The 23037-nt window shown below is 41.4% G+C and overlaps 2 protein-coding genes across 2 annotated transcripts; both read right to left on the bottom strand.

Annotated features, from left to right (window-relative positions):
- Nucleotides 1–73: 73 nt before the first annotated feature.
- Nucleotides 74–15509, bottom strand: LOC130206639 (glycogenin-1-like). The gene is made up of 6 exons (XM_056434693.1): nt 15401–15509; nt 13906–14041; nt 13620–13794; nt 13373–13535; nt 8197–8315; nt 74–1125 (listed from the first exon to the last, which is right to left on the bottom strand). The coding sequence occupies exons 1-6, from the start codon at nt 15405–15407 to the stop codon at nt 898–900; spliced, it is 828 nt and encodes a 275-aa protein (XP_056290668.1). The 5' UTR covers nt 15408–15509; the 3' UTR covers nt 74–897.
- Nucleotides 15510–17707: 2198 nt separating this feature from the next.
- cpb1 (carboxypeptidase B1 (tissue)) lies at nt 17708–22655 on the bottom strand. Its single transcript, XM_056433454.1, has 11 exons — nt 22591–22655; nt 21902–21977; nt 21459–21583; nt 21280–21379; nt 21091–21192; nt 20879–20983; nt 20687–20797; nt 20467–20557; nt 19800–20002; nt 18391–18475; nt 17708–18076 (listed from the first exon to the last, which is right to left on the bottom strand). Exons 1-11 carry the CDS (start codon nt 22653–22655, stop codon nt 17889–17891), a joined length of 1251 nt encoding a protein of 416 aa, XP_056289429.1. The 3' UTR covers nt 17708–17888.
- Between the last annotated feature and the right edge of the window lie 382 nt (nt 22656–23037).

Raw genomic sequence — 23037 nt, 5'->3', positions numbered from 1 at the left:
TGTTAGGAGATTGCACGGCGGCTGTGGTCGGAGGGTTTGGAGGATTCCTCCTGTGCAAAGTCAAACTTAGTTTATTTTTGTACAACCGAACTGCTCGTCTGGCATATTGCTGTATCCATATCATGTGAATGTTACGAAGCCGAGACATTGCAGACAGTTGGTGGGGGGGGGGGTGGGCTTTGCATGTGTGCATGCAGGCAGTGAAGTGTCCTCGCACTTCACTGCCATCTCCCAAAAGAGCGACGGGGAGTTTGTCTAGAGGTCATGTGACCTCCCCGGCCCCCTGCTGAAGTGTGACTGAAAGCTGATGCGTCCTCCCAGTGTCGCTAACGGGTGTTTCTCAGGAGGAGGAGGAGGAGGAGGAACAACTCGGGTCTGTGCGGTTGCAGCACATCGACGTCGCGCCAGGAGATGTTTCTCGAGGTCACAGAGGGTTTCCAGAAAGAAATTCCTTTTTACGACAGAGTGCTGGTAAAAGAAATGCAAGATGTTCTCTTTGATATCTGTTGCTATTATTCCCATGGTCAATACGTCGTAAGAAGGGTCCCAGCTTGGGGAGTCCGGCTTCGTGTTTCCCAAATGTACGTCGAGTCAGCAAAACACACGGGGAGGAGTTCCTGTATTTGTGGAGTGAAAATGGACCAAGTAGTATTTGAATGTGGAAGAGGCGGAGGCTCAGGGAGACGACGAACACGACGATGAGTTCTCCAGCTGCGGCCAGTTGGACCCAAGTGCAGAAAGGGTGGGGGAGGTGGAAAAATGGACCTTAAAAAATAAAGGAAAGTGAAGTAGGATCTAGGGAGGAGACTTTGAGAATGTTCCAGTGAGTGGAGGATCTGGAGGAGGGGAAGTGAACGAAGGCCGTGTGTCATCGTAGAAAAGAACGGCTTTCAAGGTCTAATTAATCCAAGCGGGAAAAGGGCATTCATGCCACAAGGAACTCAAAACATGGATGTGAATCTTTGTTTTCGTCTTTTCTTTTCTCTCCATTCCCCAGTTGATTGACAGCTCTTCATAAAGCACCTTTTGTTTTCTCTCCTTTGGAGCTGTGCGAGATGACTTGTTAACGGTGCAACAATCACCCGTCAGTCGGTTTTGTGACTGATTTTTAAAATGGCACGTTCTAAATATGTGCATTCAGTTCCAGGCGTCAATCAATTTAAGTGAGATTACATTTGATTAAATGACAAAACAACATTCCAGGATTAAAAGGCTTCCTCTTGGACTCGACAGTCTTGTTTACTACCTGAACACTGACGCTGTAAATCAGAAGCGTGTTAATCTCCTAAATCTATAAACATAAACCCGCGTAGGGCGTCTGCCTGTATTCCCGTCGTTTCTAGTCTTCCCCTTTTTTGATTGGTGCGTCCCCAGATCAGTATTTAGTGCGACAGGAATCCTGCAAAGCGATGCGCGTTATGGGAGCGGCGGCGCTGGGCTTAGCCCAGAAGAGTGAAGCAGCGAAATTTGTAGACATAGAAACACTCTCAGACAGCAGCTTGCTGTTACGTGCGCCTGCAGCCAGTCTGACTCCGCTGTTTTGGGTGAATGACGTCACGTGCGACCTGGAGGTGTTAACCACTTGTGTACCAAATTTTTTTTTTTTTTTGGTTGAAAACATTCGGGGCTAATGAAAAAACATCCGGGGCTTTTTTTAGCCCCTGACCCCTGGCTGTTGCATTGGTGACATTTCTTCTCACACTTCATGGAGAGTGTTTTCCGACAGCGACGACCGACTGCTGACAAACCGCCCGATTGTCTTTATTTTATTGTGAAATTTCCTCCGGCATCGACATTGTCACACAGCGTGAAGGTGACAAGCGCCAACGCAACGTGATCCACTCGGAAGGATTTAGGAGATTTTAATGTGCCTTCACAGCTTTCTGTCAACCAAAGGTTTAGTCTTTTTGTTTCATCATCTTCTTCTTCCCGCCACTCATCACCGCGTGCCATTTGGTTGAAGCTTTGCACGTGCGTCCGATCCGTGAGCGTTTCCTCATTTAGCTGAACATGTCATCGGCTGAGGTTTTATTTGTTTGTTTTTATGTTGTCTCGCATAAAATGCCCATTCGGTGATATTGTGTGTCGTTTCAAGTGACCTTACCTTTGCTGAGTTCATCAAGTATAACTTCTTCAGTGAACAGGGGCTGCCGACATGGACCGTATACACACACGACACGCCCCAGGTGTGATGTCATCATGACGGCGTCGCGTCTCGTTGGTTGTGAAGGAACTGTCATGGTTTCCAAGGACAACACGTGTTTCTAATGTCTGTGTGTTTCATATCAGACGAGTGTCAGACATTCACTTTTGCAGTTTAGCCACTTAAATATGTAAAAAAGAAAAACCCTCAATACTTAAATGTTTGACTTGATATTGAAACACAGAGCTCGTGTCTCCCTGAGATGTTATGAGCGGGCATCTCTTTGTCCACCAATGGAGGCGGCGCGAGCGGAGCCTGGTCGCTGGACAGGAAGGCTGCGACGGACTCGGACGTCACGGATATTATCAAGAGATCGTTTATCAAACTTATTTTTCATCAAACTATTGTTCATGTTCAAGGACTACCGGGCAGTCGGACCGCTTTTGTGTTTATCGACTGCTAAACAAGCCTGAGATCTTGAATCCCCCCCCCCCCCCCCAAACACACACGATTGATTTCTTGATAATATTCAGAACACATGACCCCCCCCCCCTGGGTTCAACTTTGGTGCTTTCTTGCTGTTTCTTGCTGTTCGTTGTCTCTCGAATTTTTTTCTTCTTTTTCTTTATAAGTGAAGAAAACAGATCCATGCTGTGGAATGAGCCCATAAAACAGGGTTTTTTTGGGAAACCTTGTTTTATAAAAAACGGTCGAGGAAAATTAAATTTTTTGAAAAAAATTTTTTTTAAAAAAAAAAATTGCTTTTTTAAAAAATTAAAACCTTTTTTTTTTTTAAAAACCCAAAGCTAATTTGAAAAATTATTAAAAAATTTTTAAAAAAATTTTTTGGGGAAAAAACCATTGAAAAATTTAAAAAAACCCAGGCCCCAAAAAAAAAGTTTTAAATTTTTTGGTTTGAATAAATTTTGGAAAAATTTTTTCACCTTTTTGAAAAATCAATTTATTGTTGAAATAAATTTTTAATCAAATTTAATTAAAATTTTCTATTCAGTTATCCTTATCATTACTTTAGAAATTTATTTTATGATAAATTAAGTTTATAGTTATTCAATTAAGACTTTATCACAATCAGTAATAATTCGGCTCCTATGAGTTGATGAAATCAGAATGCTTGCATAGTTTTCCTGCGTACAGTACTGAATGACAGTTCTGTCACAATATTTAGATTTGAGATCCTGTACGTGCATGATGTGTTCGTAACATGTTTGTTGCTCTACATAAGGGACCACATTGACATAGCTAAAATCACATATTGAGCAGTGCAATTGGTCTATCTGAGGCAGTGGCAAGAGGACTGGTGCATATTTACTTGGAAGCTTTAGAAGACTTCCTTAGGGTAAGAATCAACTGGCAATAGCTTCTAGGTATAGCTTTGGACTGGGCTGATCTTCTTAGGGCCCCGTCGATCACTAGCATGGTCTCGCAATGGATAAGGCTATTTCAGGGGAGAGTAAATTCACTCACAGGGTGGCATCATAGTATTTCGGGCTAGAATGAAGTCATTATCACTGGGGATTTTCAAGACCTGAGTAATCTAGGGGGAAACAGAATCTGCATTGTCCTGACAAAGTTTTGCACTGTCTATAAGTCATCGCTATAGCATTCAAATCAGTGTTTCACGAGGTCCATACACCATAACTGGATACTCTGTTAAGAGTTTGCAATCCTAGATGTACAAGGCCATGATCAAAGTTCTATCAACATACAAATCACGTCTATTACAATAATTTGATCATTGACTGAGCATGCGCTAATCTCTTAAAGGTGACACAAACTATCTGCACTGGGTCAAGCTAGTAGCAGGGGCTCTTGACCACAAATGAGAATCACATTCAGCTTGATTAACTAGTGATACCCAATGCTTAGAATTTTGAACCCTAGCTGAATATTATTCGTTCATACTTTCACGAAAACCTGTCACTCTGTAAATATACATCGCTGAAGGAAACATAGTGTATGAATCACCTTCATAACTTGCACTTTGTAGGTATCATAGATTAGAGTTGTAAAATAATGTACTAACATTAAAGAGAATAGTTGCATGGAAAAGGAGTTTTTGCACACACATCACTCTTTAAATCATACTTGTTTAAATAGTATTAGTTGGAGCTCAACATAATAAACCGGTCACAGTGATAGAAAATAAGCTCAAGGGATTCTCGGATACGAATTGTTCATAAAGCCGGTTTTAAGATATATGGGATCAGGTTATTAAGTTGCAAGCCTGTAGATGTAACCAGAACTTCTGAATCAATATGATAGTAAGTACCTTTAAGGGTAATGTAAATTTGAACGAAGCACCAAAACCTTAAAAGATTCCTTTTTGATAACTAGTTGAGTGATCAATCTGTCACACTAAATCATTAAATCCCTTTATATGAAATATGACACCTTTAAATGATTTTCATATCAATACTGATTTCTCAAATTCAAATGTAACAATACCTGTTAGTAATCTTTATGAATTTTTAACAATGACACTTAACATAACTGAGGTTATAGCTGCTTATATCTATGCATGAGCAGGTATACCATGCAACGACCTGCGTGCAACTCTGAGAAATTGCTTGACGACTCAGTGAATAATTTATACGCAGCAACACAGTAGGGAATGTGTTACCAGTGCAATGTGTCAGTATGCTATGCAGTGTTTCCCCGTATGTAGTGCAACCCAGGGAGTACAGGCTGTGGATCCATGCACGGCGCTGGGATGAAGGTGGAAGTATCTGATGGTAGTCTAGTTCGATGCGATTGTGCTAGGGTTCATTGAGATTCTTAATGTGCTGCATTTAAAGTTAAAGGATCTTTGAAAGATAGATGTTCATAAATGCATGGCACGTTGGATCAGATATAGAGTCAATTCTGTAATTCAGGCGTCAGGTTCAAAGGTTTAGATGTTAAATATAAATTGGATCAAGATTGATTGAGAGAAATAGACTACTATGTAAAAGTTGGATTATGAAAAACGTTAAAAGTTGTGTGTCATATTCGTTGTATTGGAGTATATAAGGTACAGTTTGCTTATCTGGTAGTGCGTTCAGTTAAGGGATAAATCTACAGTGCTAACAGGATCAAAGCTAAAATTCATATGACAGCAGGTTGAGTTCATGATAATTATGCCTGATTTAATCATGGGATACACGTGCCATCTTTGTTGACTGCAGGAGATACATTCCATGGTTCAAGCATGTTCTAAGAACAGATTCCACTTGATGTCATGTTACAACATGATTTGACAGACCGAGCCTATAGTTTAGTAAAGGCGGCATTGCAAAGCATGATGCATCAGCAGTGGATAAATCATGAAAACGTCAGGTGGAGCTGGATATCATGCTGTGGCAACATGATATGTGCAAAGTTGAGACACTTATCTTCCAGGTAAGCACCTAAAGGTTAAACATCGTTGGGTTATTGGATATTCTGAACAGAGGCTGATCGTGGTTAACTTATCGATTTAAAAGAACATATAGTATCCTGAATAAGGCTGAAGCAGCATAAGGAGGTTAGAGAAGCTTGGCTGATACGTGGTCTTGGATCAGTTGTTGAACATGGTTAAGACGGGCATGTGAGAAGAGGCTTTATCCTAGAGAGTACTGTGTAGTGTAATGCCTGGGAGAGACTTGTGTGCTGGCTCAGATGTTCTGCCGATCACGTCTGCAGATTGAAGACAAAGTGTAAATGATCGAAGGACTATTAGCTGTTAGTGAACCTGCCGTTCGCACAATCGCTCAAATTCTGCTGCAGAAGTGACCATATCAGGTCCAGGCACGGTGCCGATGTCATGTTCTTCATGCTGACAAAGACCATCTGGCAAGGCACCAAACGATGTCAAGTTTGCAATGTTACAAAGTCAATTGAAATTCATATCCAAATAGGAGCATAACTAATTGAAGTAATCCATAGTGTAAAATTTATTGAAGTATTTAGGAGACAGATAGGATTAAATTGACGACAATAAGTTATGATTCTGTAAAAGGTCTCAATCAGTAAGTGCATATGAAGCTTACGATGCCTCATGGTCGTAGGTGTGAAATAATCCTCATAGCACAGTTAGGTTAAAATTTTTAAAGCCATTGTAGCATCTCTACAGTACAGTCTAAAGAAGTAACTTGCCTAAGTGATGTTACAGAAAGACAGTTACAAATTAAAGGTCTGTATCTACTATGCCCCATAGAACAGTTTTGTTGAAGAACTATTCTTTTATCATGTTATCATCTTTATAGTTGCAAGTAATTAAAAGTGCAAATTTTTATTGTTGTGCTAGTTAACTAATCCATAAATTATAGGCTGGTGACTTAGCTAAGGGAGGTAATGTACAAGGTTAACTCATAGCAAGATAATTACTAAACCTTATAACAACTTTTATACATACCTTTCTTGTATACTATAGCAAGAATTCAGACTGTACACACACTGTTTGTACAAGGGAGCCAATGCATGTCCTTTCAGCATAGTGTATACAATTCAAAAGAGACTCTTTGAATATGATGATACCCCAGCATTCAGAAACAAACCCCGTCCCAAACATCTTTGTGAGCACAGCAGTACACTGTACTACCAACACAGATTTTGCGCAAACAAACAGAGAAGTCTATGAATGACGTTGATGCAATATGCTCAGTGTGAATTTATCCTAACACTAGATTTTGATTGTGTCGTGATATGACTAGAGTTATAATTAGATGTGACTCTTCATAGTTGCATTTGCAGTTTGCTGTATAACAATTAATGATTGATATGATGTTAATAACATTTGATGTTATATCCAGCGTTAATCAATTTAGATATACAATGTAACAAAGATTAAGATAATCAAACGAATAACAAACACACAAAAATTACATAATACTAAAAGATTACACATGATTATGATTTATACAACTAGTGTTATTTACATACTATTCATATTTAGATTCATTATTAATATTGAAACTTCATGTGTTATAATCATCATATTTCATATTGAACTCTCATTATTTGTATACAACAATTACTTTAGTTTTTTTACAATCCAATTACATATTCAATTTGAATGATAATTAAATAAACAACAATATCTGAATTATATGTATACATGTCATCCTATACATCAGTCTTATCAGGTGATTCGAGTATTTACACATGTATTGAGCGAGTACATCTAGAACAATTAGCATTCAGCACAGTCATATTCCAATTTTACCACACATTTAAACCCAACTTCTATCTTGACTTTTATATGTAATATTAATGCTGATAGGTATGTATAATATTATTTTATTTTAATTATATAATTTCATTATTTCGTTTCTCTGTTCAGCAGATGGGTTATACATTGAGAACCTACTGAGCACACAGATGGTTATACAGGATATATATTCGGCATACTTAATCCTAATCGACCTAGGACTTCAAATTAGTATTTTCATGATAGATATAGTATTAAGTTTCGATTATAAGTCTTAATCATTTTTAAGTGTTTAAACTCAGCTGAGCACTGTCCATTGATAGTCAGCAATAAGCATGAAAGTTTAATTACTTTCATATACGTCAAGAGGTGCATATAGGAACTTTCAGTGGTTTAAACAGTGGGGTCCTTAAAGCATGGAGGTCCCTAACCACAATCAACAGTGGAGTCCTTCTGCTTTCACAGCCTGCTTTGCAGGAGAGGGCCTGATTGGGGCACGTCCAGAGCAGCTCGAGGTGCAAGCATGCCGAGAGCATGCACCGTGACGACCAAAGTTTTGGAGTTTTGCCAAGTGAAGCCGTCAGATGATAAGAGGATCGTTGAAGGACGTGAGATAGGGCCAGTTCATTAGGGGGCAGCGGAAGCATCTGATCAGTGACCAGTGGTCCCAGCACATCGGGGAAGCCAGTGGCTGACAGCCAGGCACCCCCGAAAGGCAGCAGCTGTTGCTGACCACGCGCCTCGCAGCGGAACAGTTTATGATCAAGGGCCCAGCCAGGCGCTCCGTCCAGTGCAGGAGTCCTTCAGAACGTGGGTTTAAGGTGGAAGACCAAGCAGACACATGGTATTCCTGGAGTGGTGAGACTGTGGTTCTGTGATGCTGAATCAGTGTAGTGGCGATCGCGAGTGAATAGATAGGGTGTTTTGTTATGTCAGCTGTTGCCCAGTTGCAGAAGAAGCCATTCAAAACACCTTGGTCTCCTCCTGCAATAGAGGGACAATACAAAAACATGACAGAACACACTGTACTTACCAGGAATTATATGTACAATTCTGCCATTTCAGTTGGTTGGTGTCAGAGCGGATAATAACTTTTACGTAAACCACCACAACAGTTTGTATACATTACATATAACCATCATGGATCATGTCATTAACATTCAGAAAACTATTATTTCCTTCACATTGCTGTAGTTTAAAAAAAAGAAATTGAAGGCATTGGCAGATCTGAATGAGTTATACAAATCATACCATATGAAGCCTGAGTGAGCACGTTGTGGATGTATATTGATCACAGAAGCTGAACAGTGTTGGACACACGATGTACAGAACACGTCAGTCACAATCTGCACTACTGTTGACACACTGATTGCAAAATATCTAAGTGTCAGTGTGTTGTTGAAGGGTGTGATCCACATCCCACATCGGTTTTAATTGCTATTCTAAAGTGTATCGATCGTATGAGAGGACCTAAGATTAGGCTTCCTCTCATTTAGAATATCAGTAATTAAGACAATTCGAACATCAATTAAAAAAATGTGTTTAAGGATGAGAGAACTTGAGGTAAAATGAGAAACTGGGCGTTATTGTGCTTGATGAACATGCAGTGAGAAACTGGCATGGCGTCATAACAGTCAACTTGTTTAAGAAATGCAACAGACCTATCGCTTTGACAGTCTTACGCATTACTACGTCACCGTTTTGAAAGAGTGACAGCCGAGTCAGGGTTCAGTCCAATCATCGGCACACCTGAGAGCCAGATGAGGCCGGTCAACATTAGTCAGCGGCCTGCTGACACCAGTCCAGACAGGCACTGGCAGATCTGAAGATTTTCTAAAAATCATTCCATATGAAACCTGAGAAACACGTTGTGGATTTATATTGATCACAGAAGCTGAACAGAGTGTTGGACACACGATGTACAGAACATGTCCTTCACATTCTGCACGACTGTTGACGCACTACTCTCCACTGATGGCAACATATCAAAGTGTCAGTGTGTTGTTGACGGGCCCTTGCTTGTTCGCAGACAGCAAGGCTAGTTTGAGTCTTATTGTGCATCAATAGTGAAAAGTCTTTATTATTACTGTCAAATCAGTGGCGCCAAATTATTAAATTGCTCACTTGTACATATCGTTAGATCTAGAATGGATTTGCAACATGAGGCATCGTCATCAATGCAATATTATCTGTTATGGGGTGCTGGGCAGGTAGCATATCAGCTTTTATGCTGAAAATATCTGCCTGAAGTGTTGGAAACAATGCTGCAGTGAGACTGAACCGAAACCATAAAGCTGCCAGCCATGAGTAAAAAACAAAACAGAAATCCTCTGTAGAGAGAACATTTTATATCTAAAATAGGTTAAAAAGGAAAAATAGATATTTTTGTAACTCATCTGTACTTGATCAATAGCCCCAGCCCCATTTACAACTACTCCAATTTAAATAATAGAACTAAAGTATTAAAAAAGGTTTAGTCTCCATAAATAAACGTTGCCCTCTGGCCGCCTCGGGTCCTGACAGCCATTTGTCCTGGAACAATTTGGCTAATTTAGGACTTTGGAAGCCCTCACCCCGGCAGTGACTTACACAACAGCAACACTCAGTTCGGGGTCCAGATACACACTTTACATGAAGCAAGTTACGCTTCAAGAATACAACCAGATCGGAAGAGGCACCAATAAAGCTTTTCTTCAGTGAAGGAGCAGCTAGAACACATGCTTGATGCGAAGGTAAAACATGACGGCTCATTGGCTATAAGAGCTGAAGCGCTTCACCTGGTCACCGGACACAAGTCATCGGACTGAAACTGGCACAAGACGAGACGTTGGCCTTTAAAAGAAGTTTCACATGGAGCGCCCGAGAAGCACAAGACTGTTCAGTGTTAGAAACCGCAGACCGCTGCAGTTTAAAATAACGCACAGAGATGCCGTTAGTCTGAACCCACAACCTCCACTGGGCATTTCAGACTTAATATATGGAGCAGAGTGTCTTCATTTTGACGGGATGAGCAGCGCTCAGCAAGAATGTGCATTTAAATCTGCTCGTTCTGGCAGCAGACGTCATTGGAGCCACAGATTGAGATATAGCCTCTGGGTTTAACGGAATCGATGTCCCTTTGCCTTTCCTCAGCAATTATTTATTAATTTTTGTACATCTTCCATGAACTGCAGAGAGACAGAGATGCACGTGTCCTCATAGTCGAGTGGAACTGAAATGCAACTTTAACTCATGCCTCGGTGAACATGAAAAGACCCTCCTCGGCGATAAATAACGTGCCACCAGGCATGCAGACACATCTCATTGATACGAAACACACACTTTAGTAAAAACCAAACAGGAAATGTCACCGACGGGTATTTTTTATGAAAATAAAATGCAACAATGTCTCGCCTGCAATAGTCACGCAAAGAGTGACAACAAACACAGCCAGAATCAGTCGGCGCTTGAAAGCACGGGCCACTGTTATGCAAACCAATTGGTTTCACAGATGGAATCTTTCACAGCGTCACAAAGAAACACAGCTCGTCTTTTAATGTTAGTAAAGGTTCCCCGCTCCCAACAAGAGCGAGCCCCAGCTCTTCTCCGCACAACTGAGAGTTCAATCCGGGTTTGTCGTTTATTCCACAACCGTTTCCTTTGTGGCATTTTGAGCAACATGAGGAAACTATTCATTCGATAAAAGCCCAATCAGCATAGAGGCCGGTCACTAACTAGCTCCTAGTCATCAAAACCTCCGTTATCACATTCTCATGATCAGATAAGCTATGAATACAACTTGGTATCATAATTAATGCTGTTGAAAGCAAACCAAAAATGAAGATGTCAAAACCCAATTACAGTATTGTCTTATAAAGAAACTAGAACGGGCACTCGGTAGAGCGCATACCTTCGCATATCACAAGATTGGGCATTGAATTATGAACATTTTGGCATTAGTTGCATGCCAATTGGACAAAAATGTATCGTGCTATGGTAAAAAAAAAAAGATTTTGACCTTTCCATGACCTTGACCCGATTGATCCCAAAATCTAATCAAATGGTCCCGGGATAATAACCAATCATCCTACCAAATTCCATGCGATTCAAGAAGATTTGACCTGTTCATGACCTTTGACCTTGACCTTTGACCCGATCGATCCCAAAATCTAATCAACTGGTCCCCGGATAATAAACAATCATCCCACCAAATTTCATGCGATTCGGTTCAATACTTTTTGAGTTCTGCGAAAGATTTTGACCTGTTCATGACCTTTGACCTTGACCCGATCGATCCCAAAATCTAATCAACTGGTCCCCGGATAATAAACAATCATCCCACCAAATGTCATGCGATTCGGTTCAATACTTTGAGTTTTGCGAATAACACGCATACAAATAAATAAATAAATAAATGGCGATCAAAACATAACCTTCCGGCATTTTCAATGCGAAGGTAATTACAGTTGAGAAAAGCTAAAGATACATTTAAGGTGATGCAGACAAAGTGTTGTAATTACATAGTTTATCCAGTAGAGAGCATTCACATGATTCAGTACCCACCCAGGTAAATCATTTTAGGCCTTAATTTGAAATATTTGTTCCACATTATGCACTTAGAGCCATCCCAATAATCTTGACAGGACCATTTTTCTAGAAAGAAAAGCATTTACAAATGTCTGCAGTTAAAAGAACATTCACAAAAGCATGTCCTGGTCAAAGATACCTGTACGACATTTAAAACTATGCAATTAACATTTCTAAATGACTACATCCTTGGTTGTGGAGTTACATTTACTAAAACAAGAAATCTGCTGAACACCATACAAAACTTCTTAGTTTGGGTATTTGAGAAAGTGTGCGATGCTTGTATGAGGTGACATAATTGTATACTTTGGAAAGCCCAAGTGTTTCAGAAGGAAAACAATAAAGATTACTCTGAATGAAGGTTCTGTCATGTCTGACGTTTGCTAGTTGCTTTTCTAAAAACAAACAAGGAAATGGCCCATTCAAAAGCCTAAGAACTGTCGCTTTATGCAATTTACAAAAAACGCTGTCACCCTTTCTAGAACTGAATGTTGTTAACCTGCAGTCTGAGAGAACCACAGCCCCAGACAAGAGTTGACCGTTACTTTCAGCCGCTGACTTGAGATGCTCAGTAAACTCGATACGGAGCCAAAAACAACGACCACAATTCAGTTGCAGTCCGCCTCACGGAGAAGAGTTGCTGAATGTCAACCACTCTGCACGACCACTCATTTAGCTTGCACCCCTCCCCAGTGAGTCCCTGAGAAAACCTCGGCTACAGGAGAGCCTTGTGTCCGGGCACCAGACTCATAAAAGGCCTTACTTAGAGCAAAAAATAAATGTGCTCGGTTTAACATCATGTTACCAAGAACTCAATGTTGCCCAAGGCTGGTCAAAGCATTGATGTTTGCATATGACTGAGTCTTAAAGGTCGGCAAACTTTTTTCCAGTGATGGTAAACCAGAAATGCGTGCAATTCTATACATACTAAATCATTTCTTAGAAGGCATTTGCCAGTGACATGTCTATATTGAGGGGGAAATGTTACATGACAAACACATTTTATCTAATATCAACATGCAGAAATAAGCCCAGAATTTAACTGGAAGGTATGTCATGTGGAAGGTGGGAAATGCATTAATTCCTTTTCAAGTTAGAAAATATTGATACCACCCATTATCTTCTACATGTCCATTAAATATGAAGTTACAGCAAGAGTCATTAGCGGAGCAAGAATATTGGAAAGGGGGGCGGGGCTAGCAGTCCTATGGTACATTTTTCTCTTTTGTAAAGAATGCAACAAGCACTGGAGCAATTCCTCAGTAAAATAGTGATGAAACTTCTGATTAACATCAAATAAACTATTGAGTATTCTAAATTCATGTTTCAGTCTGTAACATGAACACAAAAAAAAGCTAATTGCAAGTTCCCAGTCAAAAGGTCACGTCGTCAAATTCCTTGTTTTATCAAACAAAACTATTAAATCTACATCATTTCAGAACAAAAATAAAAACATAAATATGTTCTCGACTTACCATCAAAGCTTCCTTGTTCTGCACAAAACTGGAGCAGTTTGCCATGAGTCTCCAAAGAAGGCCGAAATACAAACACGCCAGAGTTGAAACAGTCAGGCCAGCCAGGGTCGGGAGCAGCGGACAATTCTTCCCTTTCAAACAACTCGTCTATATTTGATAGCACCTAGGAGGCAAAGACAGTAAGTTACAGTACAACATCTTGAAATGTTCTTGCATAAGGAAACAAACAAAGCTCAGTTCGTCTCACCAGTGTGTCTGCGTCCATGAAAACACATTTGGAGTAATGCGTCAGAGTCCAGCAGTGGAGTTTGGTGAAGGTGACGCCCAGGTCTGGCCTGTTCATCATGGCCAGGTGCGCCGTGTCTCCGCTGTCTAGCACATCCACCACCTTCACCTCGTCGAAGATTAGCTTCAGCACGGCCCTAATGAGTCACAATACTAGAGAATGAGTCGCCATCATAAATATTTAAAAAATCCATATTGAAAACATTCCTTCACAAGAAGGCCGGCCGGGTTGGGGTACGGTATCTTACTGGCAAGGCTCTGATATTTGTGGACCAATGAGTGCCACCAGCTTCTTAGAAGTCTTATGGTTCCGGAGGGACTTTCCCAAAACCATGGCTCCCCGAGCATAGCTGTCATTGGTAGCCAACGTCACAAAAGCCTGGTCTGTAGAAGAAAGAACAGGCAAAGAAGATTACGCTCATTGATTAGGAATTGATCCGTGATGTTAAAACATCATTACATTTACATCATTGTAATGCAAGATATTTGATGGTAGACTTCTGAACTTAGAATAGTTTTTCCCCATTAAGGTTGTTTTAACTGTATCTAAAAACACATATTCAAGTTCTCTTTGTAAAATCCTCAAACACAGTAAACAGGTTTCAGAGCCAATGTACAATATGCAGATCTAAACAATTTAGCTCCAGTTGAGCTAAAGCACAATTGGGATATGGAGTACAAGTAGCCATTATTTGACTGGCACTGAATTATCAATTTTGCCATCTGAAAAAAAAATAGCATCTCTGCAATAGGTGAAGCACTAAAATCTTTTGGTAACTTCAGTATAAAGAAAATGAAAAATGCAGAGTTTCCACAAACCGTGGCCTTTGCCTTAATGGAAAGAAACATTTAATCTCTCATTAAGTAGTTTTATTTGAGGAGCAGGGCCCACTCGATCTGTACCACCACCTCTGATGGAAGCCGGGAGCAAAATGTGTCAGCTACCCGCCAAGGCCAACCTCAGAGCAATGACTGCCTTTGAGAGGATAAACTGAAACTATGAAATTCAAATAGTAGCTGGGACGGTTGTGTGATGCAGCTCGTGGGCCAACATAGATCCCACTTGGATTGTATATCAACCCTTTGCGTACTTTACAACCAATACTGGTCAGAGATGGTAACACAGGAGGTCCAGAGTATATGGAGAAATGCCCATTCGTGTTGCCAGGAAGAAAAGTTGCTCTCAGCGACACACCTCCTTTCTCACACACACGACTTTTTTAAATTGGCACAACAAGCCCTGTATTATTTATGCATGACGCCTAACATGACATACATGTTTCATAATTAAAAAAAGAGAATACCACGAGTGGGGAGGTGGGATATCGCAACACACAGGGCCACGTCATGTCAGTCATTACGTCATAAGAAAAGAAGCCTTCAGAGTTATCGTTAATGGAGCACCTGATAAGGCGGTCCGGTAATTAATTGCATACACACCGTGACAAATGGACAGGTGCCGCTGTGCTTTACGGCCGGCACGTAATATGGCAACACAGTTTCAGTTATAGAGTTATGGGGGACAGCAAAGCGCAGACGGAGACGCAGAGAAAGACAACGTTACTTGTACACGTTACTTAGGACTCGACAACCCTGCTGCTTCACACACACAGCAAACTGCAGGCGAGAGACAGGCTGCCGTTTTTACGACAGCGACACAGGGATGTTAGACGCCGGCAAAAAGTTCGAGTCTTTTTAAACTTCACTTTTTTAGGATATGAAAATGTCGAGACGTTTACGTACCAGCCATAACCGAAGAAGTCGAAGCTATACTCTAACCCGGACTCGGAGAAGCTGCAGCTCAGCGTGGACGGGAGAACACAAAAAAAGGACCGACTGAACCTACAGAGGTGGATTTATACCAGTATGACATGAGCCAATCGCCGCGTCACGTGACGGTCACCACACACCCACCTGTTCCCGAGCCCCCACCCCCCTAAAGCCCGGGTCAACTGTTCACGTTTACACAATGTTCAGGGCAAATGTAGAGACACATGTATCATTTAATCATTAGGAACAGACTTTATATTATTTGTTGTACTCATTATATTCATTTAAAACTTGTTTGCAGCTCAACCCCCCCCCAAAAAAGAAGAAGTCGACTTGACCTTTCCACATATCCCCTTCCCATCAGGCTGCAGCCCTGACCTTTCAAACAACCGCCACGTGGCTCCCGTGACGGGTGTCATCTGTACTCTTCATGACAAAGTGGAGATGGTGGTGATGCTGTAATGAGGCGCTGCGATCAGGAACAACATGTTCCATCATGTTGGTTGCAGTTGTTTTCTTTTGTCGCCATCTTGTGGAGGAAAGTTCGATATTATATCACGACAGAAACGAGACACAGAGAAGCAGTTGTGGAACTCCCCGGGCCTCTTGAACCATGTTACACAACAGTGAATTATTTTTAGTTGGTCTCAGTAGATCTCTTTAGTTAATTCTCAACTCAAATGGTGTTTTGGGCATTGCTCTTCTACGAGGGGCAGGGGCATAATCAACTCTACTTTTTTTATTTGTTCATCTTCAAATAAAAGGAACATATTAGTGGGTGCATGTAATAAGTGAACTTTAAATGCACATTTAATGGAATATTCCCTTTACTGCACTAGCGACTCAGAATAATACGATATGAGGCAACAGTAGCTCAGTCCTTGGGGACTTGCCTTGGGAGCCAGAGGGTCGATGGTTTAAGTTTCCGGACAGACCAGATATGACCAGATGGTAGCTTGAGAGATACCATATTGCCTCCTGGGTACTGCCAAAGTGCCCTTGAACAAGGCACAGTACCCCCCTCACCCCCTCACCCCACACACAATTTACTCAATGGGTACTGTGCAGTGCCCATTGAGTAGTTTTCTTGGGGGGGCATTCAGAAACTTTAGTTGATACATTTGCATTTGTCGTAACGTTTCAAAAGCAATCACTGAATTTTGACCGTCCGCCACAGAAATGTGTGCCTGTGCAGTTAAACTCCCTGCTGATCTTTGGCTCCTTTATTTTCTCCGAATGCTTGGCAGAGTGGAGGCGCTGCCAAGGAGTTACTCTGTGGGAGTCACGTGCTGTGCCGCCGGACTAAAATCCTTGACTGATACCCCCACCCTCCCGTCCTCCACCACTGGAACCGTGCCAGAAGAGCGAGGAGGATCACCAGGGTTCAAAGGGGTCTGGTCCAGTAGATCAGTGGGCTGCTGTGTTCTTGTGATGCCTTGTTCTTGATTGAGAAGCAGGTCAAGCGTGTACAGGACTGTCTCAGAAAATTAGAATATTGTGATGAAGTTCTTTATTTTCTGTAATGCAATTAAAAAAACAAAAATGTCATGCATTCTGGATTCATTACAAATCAACTGAAATATTGCAAGCCTTTTATTCTTTTAATATTGCTGATTATGGCTTACAGCTTAAGAAAACTCAAATATCCTATGTCTAAATATTAGAATATCATGAAAAAGTATACTAGTAGGGTATTAAACAAATCACTTGAATTGTCTAATTAACTCGAAACACCTGCAAGGGTTTCCTGAGCCTTGACAAACACTCAGCTGTTATAAATCTTTTTTTTTACTTGGTCTGAGGAAATATTAAAATTTTATGAGATAGGATTTTAGAGTTTTCTTAAGCTGTAAGCCATAATCAGCAATATTAAAAGAATAAAAGGCTTGCAATATTTCAGTTGATTTGTAATGAATCCAGAATGCATGACATTTTTGTTTTTTTAATTGCATTACAGAAAATAAAGAACTTTATCACAATATTCTAATTTTCTGAGACAGTCCTGTATATGCTGACTTGTTCCGGGCAACTCACTGGATGGCTTGCTTTGTCAAAGTTAAGTCTCTCACTATGTTTTCCTGCGCCATGAAGCTCATTATTGCACAAATTCTGGTCACACAAGTTTCCTGACCCATTAGTGATGGGCTGTGAAGTGTAAGCATTATTTTATTCACCATATATACACTGTTTCTTGGATGCTTTCCTACAAATGACAAAGGTTTAGTCCATCAGACACTTTATTATCATATACACATACAAAAAAAAATTTGATTCAGCATGTGGGGATGGATCATTGATTTTATTGTTTGCACTCATCTTGACATTCTGTCAAGCACAGCAAGGAAACATGGCGGGTGGTGCCCGTATCCATGGATACAGGCTGGAGATGGCTGAGAGGTTGGAGGGGCTTGGGGCTGGTACAGAGGGGCTGAGTTGGCAGGGGTCCTGGCAGTCTCATTCTTTAATAGAGGTTCTTCTGCACGTAGGCGGCGATGTACTTGACGGCCAGCATGGTCTCCTCGCATGTGGGCTTGATCTGAGACTCGGGCAGCAGGAAGCCGTAACGGCCAGTGTCGCGCAACTCGAAGGTGAAGGAATACTTCACTCCCAGGTCGTAGGCCCAGTCATCAGAGCCTCCAGCTGCGGGGTCTGAAGGCAGATAAGGAGAGGGGGGGGGATATTCAGAGTGGGATATGCTGATGACCTGGAACAGCCTGGGTGTGTTTTTATACAAATACTGCTTTCAGGGGCCCAAAGAATCCTTTGTGTGCTTGAAATAGCTTTTTCTCATAACAGGTAATACGTTTTGTAGCCTCTTAGGCCATGTCTCTCAAAAGAGGGCGATGCATCATCATCACATCATACTGCATGTCATTATAGGTTTGAAATAGAATATCAAGGTCCCTCTAATACACTATTTCTCCATGGAGACCAATGCAGCTGCAATATCTTGCTCTACTTACAGATGGTTGCAGCTCCAGGTCCACTGGTGTAGCGAGTGCCATACAGTCTACGCAGAGCAGCAGAGGCTCCCTCAGCAACCTTCAGCTATGATACAGGGAAGAAACAGAAGTCAGAAGGACCATTCAGAATGTTTTTGACCCGACACAGTACTGATATATTCTCATATGCTATTTAATAGTTTGAAATCTGAGCCTGTTTTATTCCTGAATCAACCCACTTACACAGCATCAGACACCATGGAACATATCTCAGTCTAAAGTTAGCTGACTTTAGCCACCGTAAGCTCCTGGTTGTACCAGACCATGTAAGGTAGTAAAGCAAAACAGCTGACTTCAAAAACAATTGGAAACACTGTGTTTATAATATTAAACTCTTGATTTAGAAGGGTACGATTGTGCTGTTCATTACTTTGAAAGGTTCTTAAAAAACATCTTATTCTGGTATTCTGGTACAACTATACAAATCCAGTTTGTTGTAAGGAAAGCAAATATTTGTTGCTTTCCGTGCAGCATCCACCTTCCATTACACTTCGTTTAAACAGCGTTTGCTTTAGTGATACCACCGAAAATAGTAAAAAGCTTCAGTGAGTTCCAACAGGAAATGAAACCCCCGGAGAAATGCACAAGCAGGAAATTATATTTCTCCGAGAACAGATGAGTTATGACGGATCCCCGGAGTTCTTTTGTTCTATAAAGTGTCAGAAGAGAGCTTACATTACGAGCCTCGGTTAGTGTGAGAGCCGGAGCAGGCGTGTGCGTGTTAACTGTACACCCCAGTGAGAGGTAAAAGAGCCAGGAAAATGAGGCATACGAGCAGGGAGTAAATAATTTGAAGCAGGCAAGAGTGGCCTTTATATAATACTCATAATAGGACTGGGCTCAATTATTACTGAAGCTTTCAGAAACACCTCTTAGAGAAATTAAAATCACCTTCTATTATATTCATAGTATATAACAACCTTTGGTCTGAAAGTGTTGATGTTCTGCTCTGCTTTGAATTGAGTTGCACTCAAAATGCTCCAGCATTATGAAGATATTTTCCTTGCTATAGTTTTCATCTATGGAGTGCAATACCTGTAGGATGTAATATTCCAAATCTTCTAAAATGAACCATGAAGTGACACTTCTTTTAATTTTAAAACTTGTGTGATAATCCTTATGAAGAACCAGATTTACCCTACATTCAACACACCTATGTCTGATGCAGTTAATCTATTGTTATTGCGTTCCCAATGCACATGTTTCCAGCAAGGCGGTATACACGAGGCTGCCACACCAGAGCGTGGCATGTGACACCCTCATGATGAATAATTATATAGTCACTGTGACTGACCAAGCACGCTAGTGAATACTGTCCCTACTCACTGGTATGTCCAACACACCGTTTACGGGAGATAATGATGACTTACCAGCTCCCTGTGGTCCGCAGCAAGCGCGTAGGTGTAGGAATAGGGGAAGAGCAGCAGCTGGGAGTAGGAGTGCATGGTGAGGTAGGCCTTGATGACGGACTTGTTCCTGCGGATGAAGTCGGCAACGTTCTTGACCTCGATCTCAGACTCAGGTTTGTACCCGCAGAAGGTGTCGCTGCAAGGGTTGTTGGAGGCTCCCATTTCTGTAATGGAAGTTAGATTTCTTGTTTACTTCTTCAAATGCATTGTGAACAGGCTTAAAGGCATTACATCGACTTGAGGAGTACTATGCAGACTGTGAACACTCTTCATATATGGTTCAGGAGGGGGTTTGGGAAAATAACCCTAGAGATGTCATAGTGATGTCATAAGGTGCCCTCTCTTTCAGGTTCAGACCACACATTCATAACACGTCTTTGAATCGTAGCCTTAGGTTTACAAAATTAGGATTTAAAAGATGTGGATGTTTAAAATAAATGATGGTACCAAGTTGGATTGAGAGAAATAAAGCGTTCAAGGTTATTGGGCTGTGTCAAAATATCTCGGCCTGTGCTGCACAGATTTGGACAGTTATAAAAAGATGGTTTCACATATACTCTTTTTGGAAGTGCAATATAAAATAGCTGGAGTACCCCTTTAAGATATACAGTAAACAAGTTGCACTTACTGCACCAGCCGGCGTTGAAGTTCCTGTTGGGATCGGCACCAGTGCAGCTGGATCCAGACTTCCTGGAGCGAGTCTTCCTCCACATCCTGTTCTAAAGTCCCCCAGTGGAGAAAATAAACACGTTAGACATGCATTTAACAAATCAACTGACGCTTTAATATAAACAAGACAGCATGGTCTCTATTAGATTAGACGATATAAGTTAAAAGATGGCACTTACGCTCTTGTGGGTGTAGTCGTAGCCATCAATGTTCAAGACGGGCAGGACAAAGACATCCATCTGGTCGAGCAGGCTGGTCATCTGAGAATCACTGCCATAGGTGGACAGAGCCTGAGGAAAATTGGAAAACAAATAGTCAACAGTGGGTGTTTGTATACATGCTTGTCATGCCTATCCAGGTGTCTTCCTTACCTCTTTGACAAACCACTGGCAGAAAGCAGGAGCGATCCACTCCCTCGCGTGGATACCACAATCCATGAAGATAGCGGGTTTGGTGGAGCTGGATTTCTTACCGAGCTGTGGTGGTTAAAAGTAATCATAAAACATTGAGACATAATCGTTGTTATACTTATCCGTAACTTTGCAACAAGAGGGACTGATATAGCAGGTAAGTCTTGTAATACCTTGAGGACAGTCATGGGGCGTCCCTCGTAGGTGTTTCCAATCACCTGCTTGCTGATCAGATTGGAATTAGAGGAAGAAACAGAGGCAATCCAGGACTGGACCTGAAATGAAAGAGGTGGAACATAAGAACAGGGAATAGTGGTTCGGTCAGGGTAGAGATGGCGTCTGATAATCCTTTTTCCTCTTACGTTGTCCCAGTTGTTGTACTTGGTGTAGCTGTGGGCTCTGGGAGAAGGCTTGTTGTTGGCCTGGCCATCAACAGCAGACTGCAGATCCTCAATCAGGATCCTGAAGAGGAAAGAACAAAATATATGAATTTGAAATGCAGATTGAGTCTATTATTTTGCATCTTTGTCTCGCGACCTACTCGTGCTCGATGTCATTCTGCTGCAGGAAGGTGTACACCATATCCAGGTACATGGCAGGCACACGGATGTCCACGTCGATGTCGACGTTAACCAGCTCAGAGCTCTCGGGGCTCCAGAAGTCCACCTGCAGATGGCGCCAAAGTCAAACACTTGAGCATGTAAATCCAAATTCAAGCTTCTCGTTTAACAAACTGTGATGAGCTGAAAGACATTCTTATTGTCAAGTGAGTAGGGCACGCCAAAGAAACAGCAATATAGAAAGTATTTGATCCAAGTGTTAAAAAAAAAGTTGCAATTTGATATTATTTGCATTATTTGAACGGGCACTCAGTGGATTGACCTATTGAGCGTCCTCCACCATTAGTGAACATATTAAATCCCTGTAGGGAGGACAGATAGCAGTCTAAGGTGTGTGGGTCTGTGAGAAAAAGCTGTGTGTTACCTCGATGCTCTCGGTCAGTTGCTTAATGAGAGTCACATGCTCCTCAAGCACGGGCTTCAGACGGAAGACTTTCTCTCTGAGAAGAAAACAAAAAGATAGGTCTCAAATACAGTAAAATAGCCACAGTGTTATGGTTCAACGTACAGGGCAGTCTCTTTACGACAGTAACACAATACTCTAGCTCTACTCTACTCTAGCTGTACACGCGCTGGCCTTTCACAAGAATGAAAGGTTTTGTGATTGAATGGTTTATATTATTCATTACCCAAGGTTTATAACTATTATTTGTTATGTAGACAACTGTTATTCCTGTTTTCAACTAATGCCATAATACGCAAACATTTAATTGCTTGTGCAGCAAGCTTAAGTGGCATAATGGTTTTCAGGGGGGTTACTGGTTTGTACAATAGGGCCAAAGTAACTTTGAGCAAAGGATCAACGTCATTATGTCTGATGGCAGGTTAATTATATCAAAACATATACGGACCTAAAGCTGACTACTCTCTAATGACTAATATAACACACAATGTTACATAGCAGACAGGTCAGGGGTCCTTGTACAGTATGTCCTCGTTCTTGCTTAATGCAAAGGCCTGATTAGCACTCCAATGCATACACTTGTATAGCAATAGTGTGTCACATCATTCACAAAACTGTTATGTACTTTACAGCAGAAACTGGATATTTACCCCTCGAAGCGAGTGATGTCAGCAAAGGCAAAAGCCACCAGTCCGAGAAGCAGGAGGACCCTCATTTTGTCGGTGAGACTGAACTCGCCACTCGACAGCATTTATAACCCCGACCTGCCGCCCATCCACCAATCATCGCCTGTGATGCAGCAGCATGTTACACTTCTATCCAAAGGGCCACCAGATATTTGTTGGTGCTACGTGGAGGAACAGGGGCCTCCATGATGTATGGTTGATGATTAATAGATGCTCGACGTGCTGGAGCAAGTTTTCACTCAATCACTTGATTTTCCACCTTCATAACATCTTGTTATTTCTGGATGTTTTGGTGACTAATGAGATTACTAATCAGGATGATTGGACTCTTTCACTGTGGGGCAGGTGTGTCGCGTTATACCAGCGTGATATTTAACAATGAAAGAATGATATCATGTTAATAATCCACAT

This window comes from Pseudoliparis swirei, chromosome 16 (assembly GCF_029220125.1).
Source record: "Pseudoliparis swirei isolate HS2019 ecotype Mariana Trench chromosome 16, NWPU_hadal_v1, whole genome shotgun sequence".
Classification (NCBI taxonomy): Eukaryota; Metazoa; Chordata; class Actinopteri; order Perciformes; family Liparidae; genus Pseudoliparis; species Pseudoliparis swirei.
This window is presented reverse-complemented; position numbering and strand designations above follow the sequence as displayed.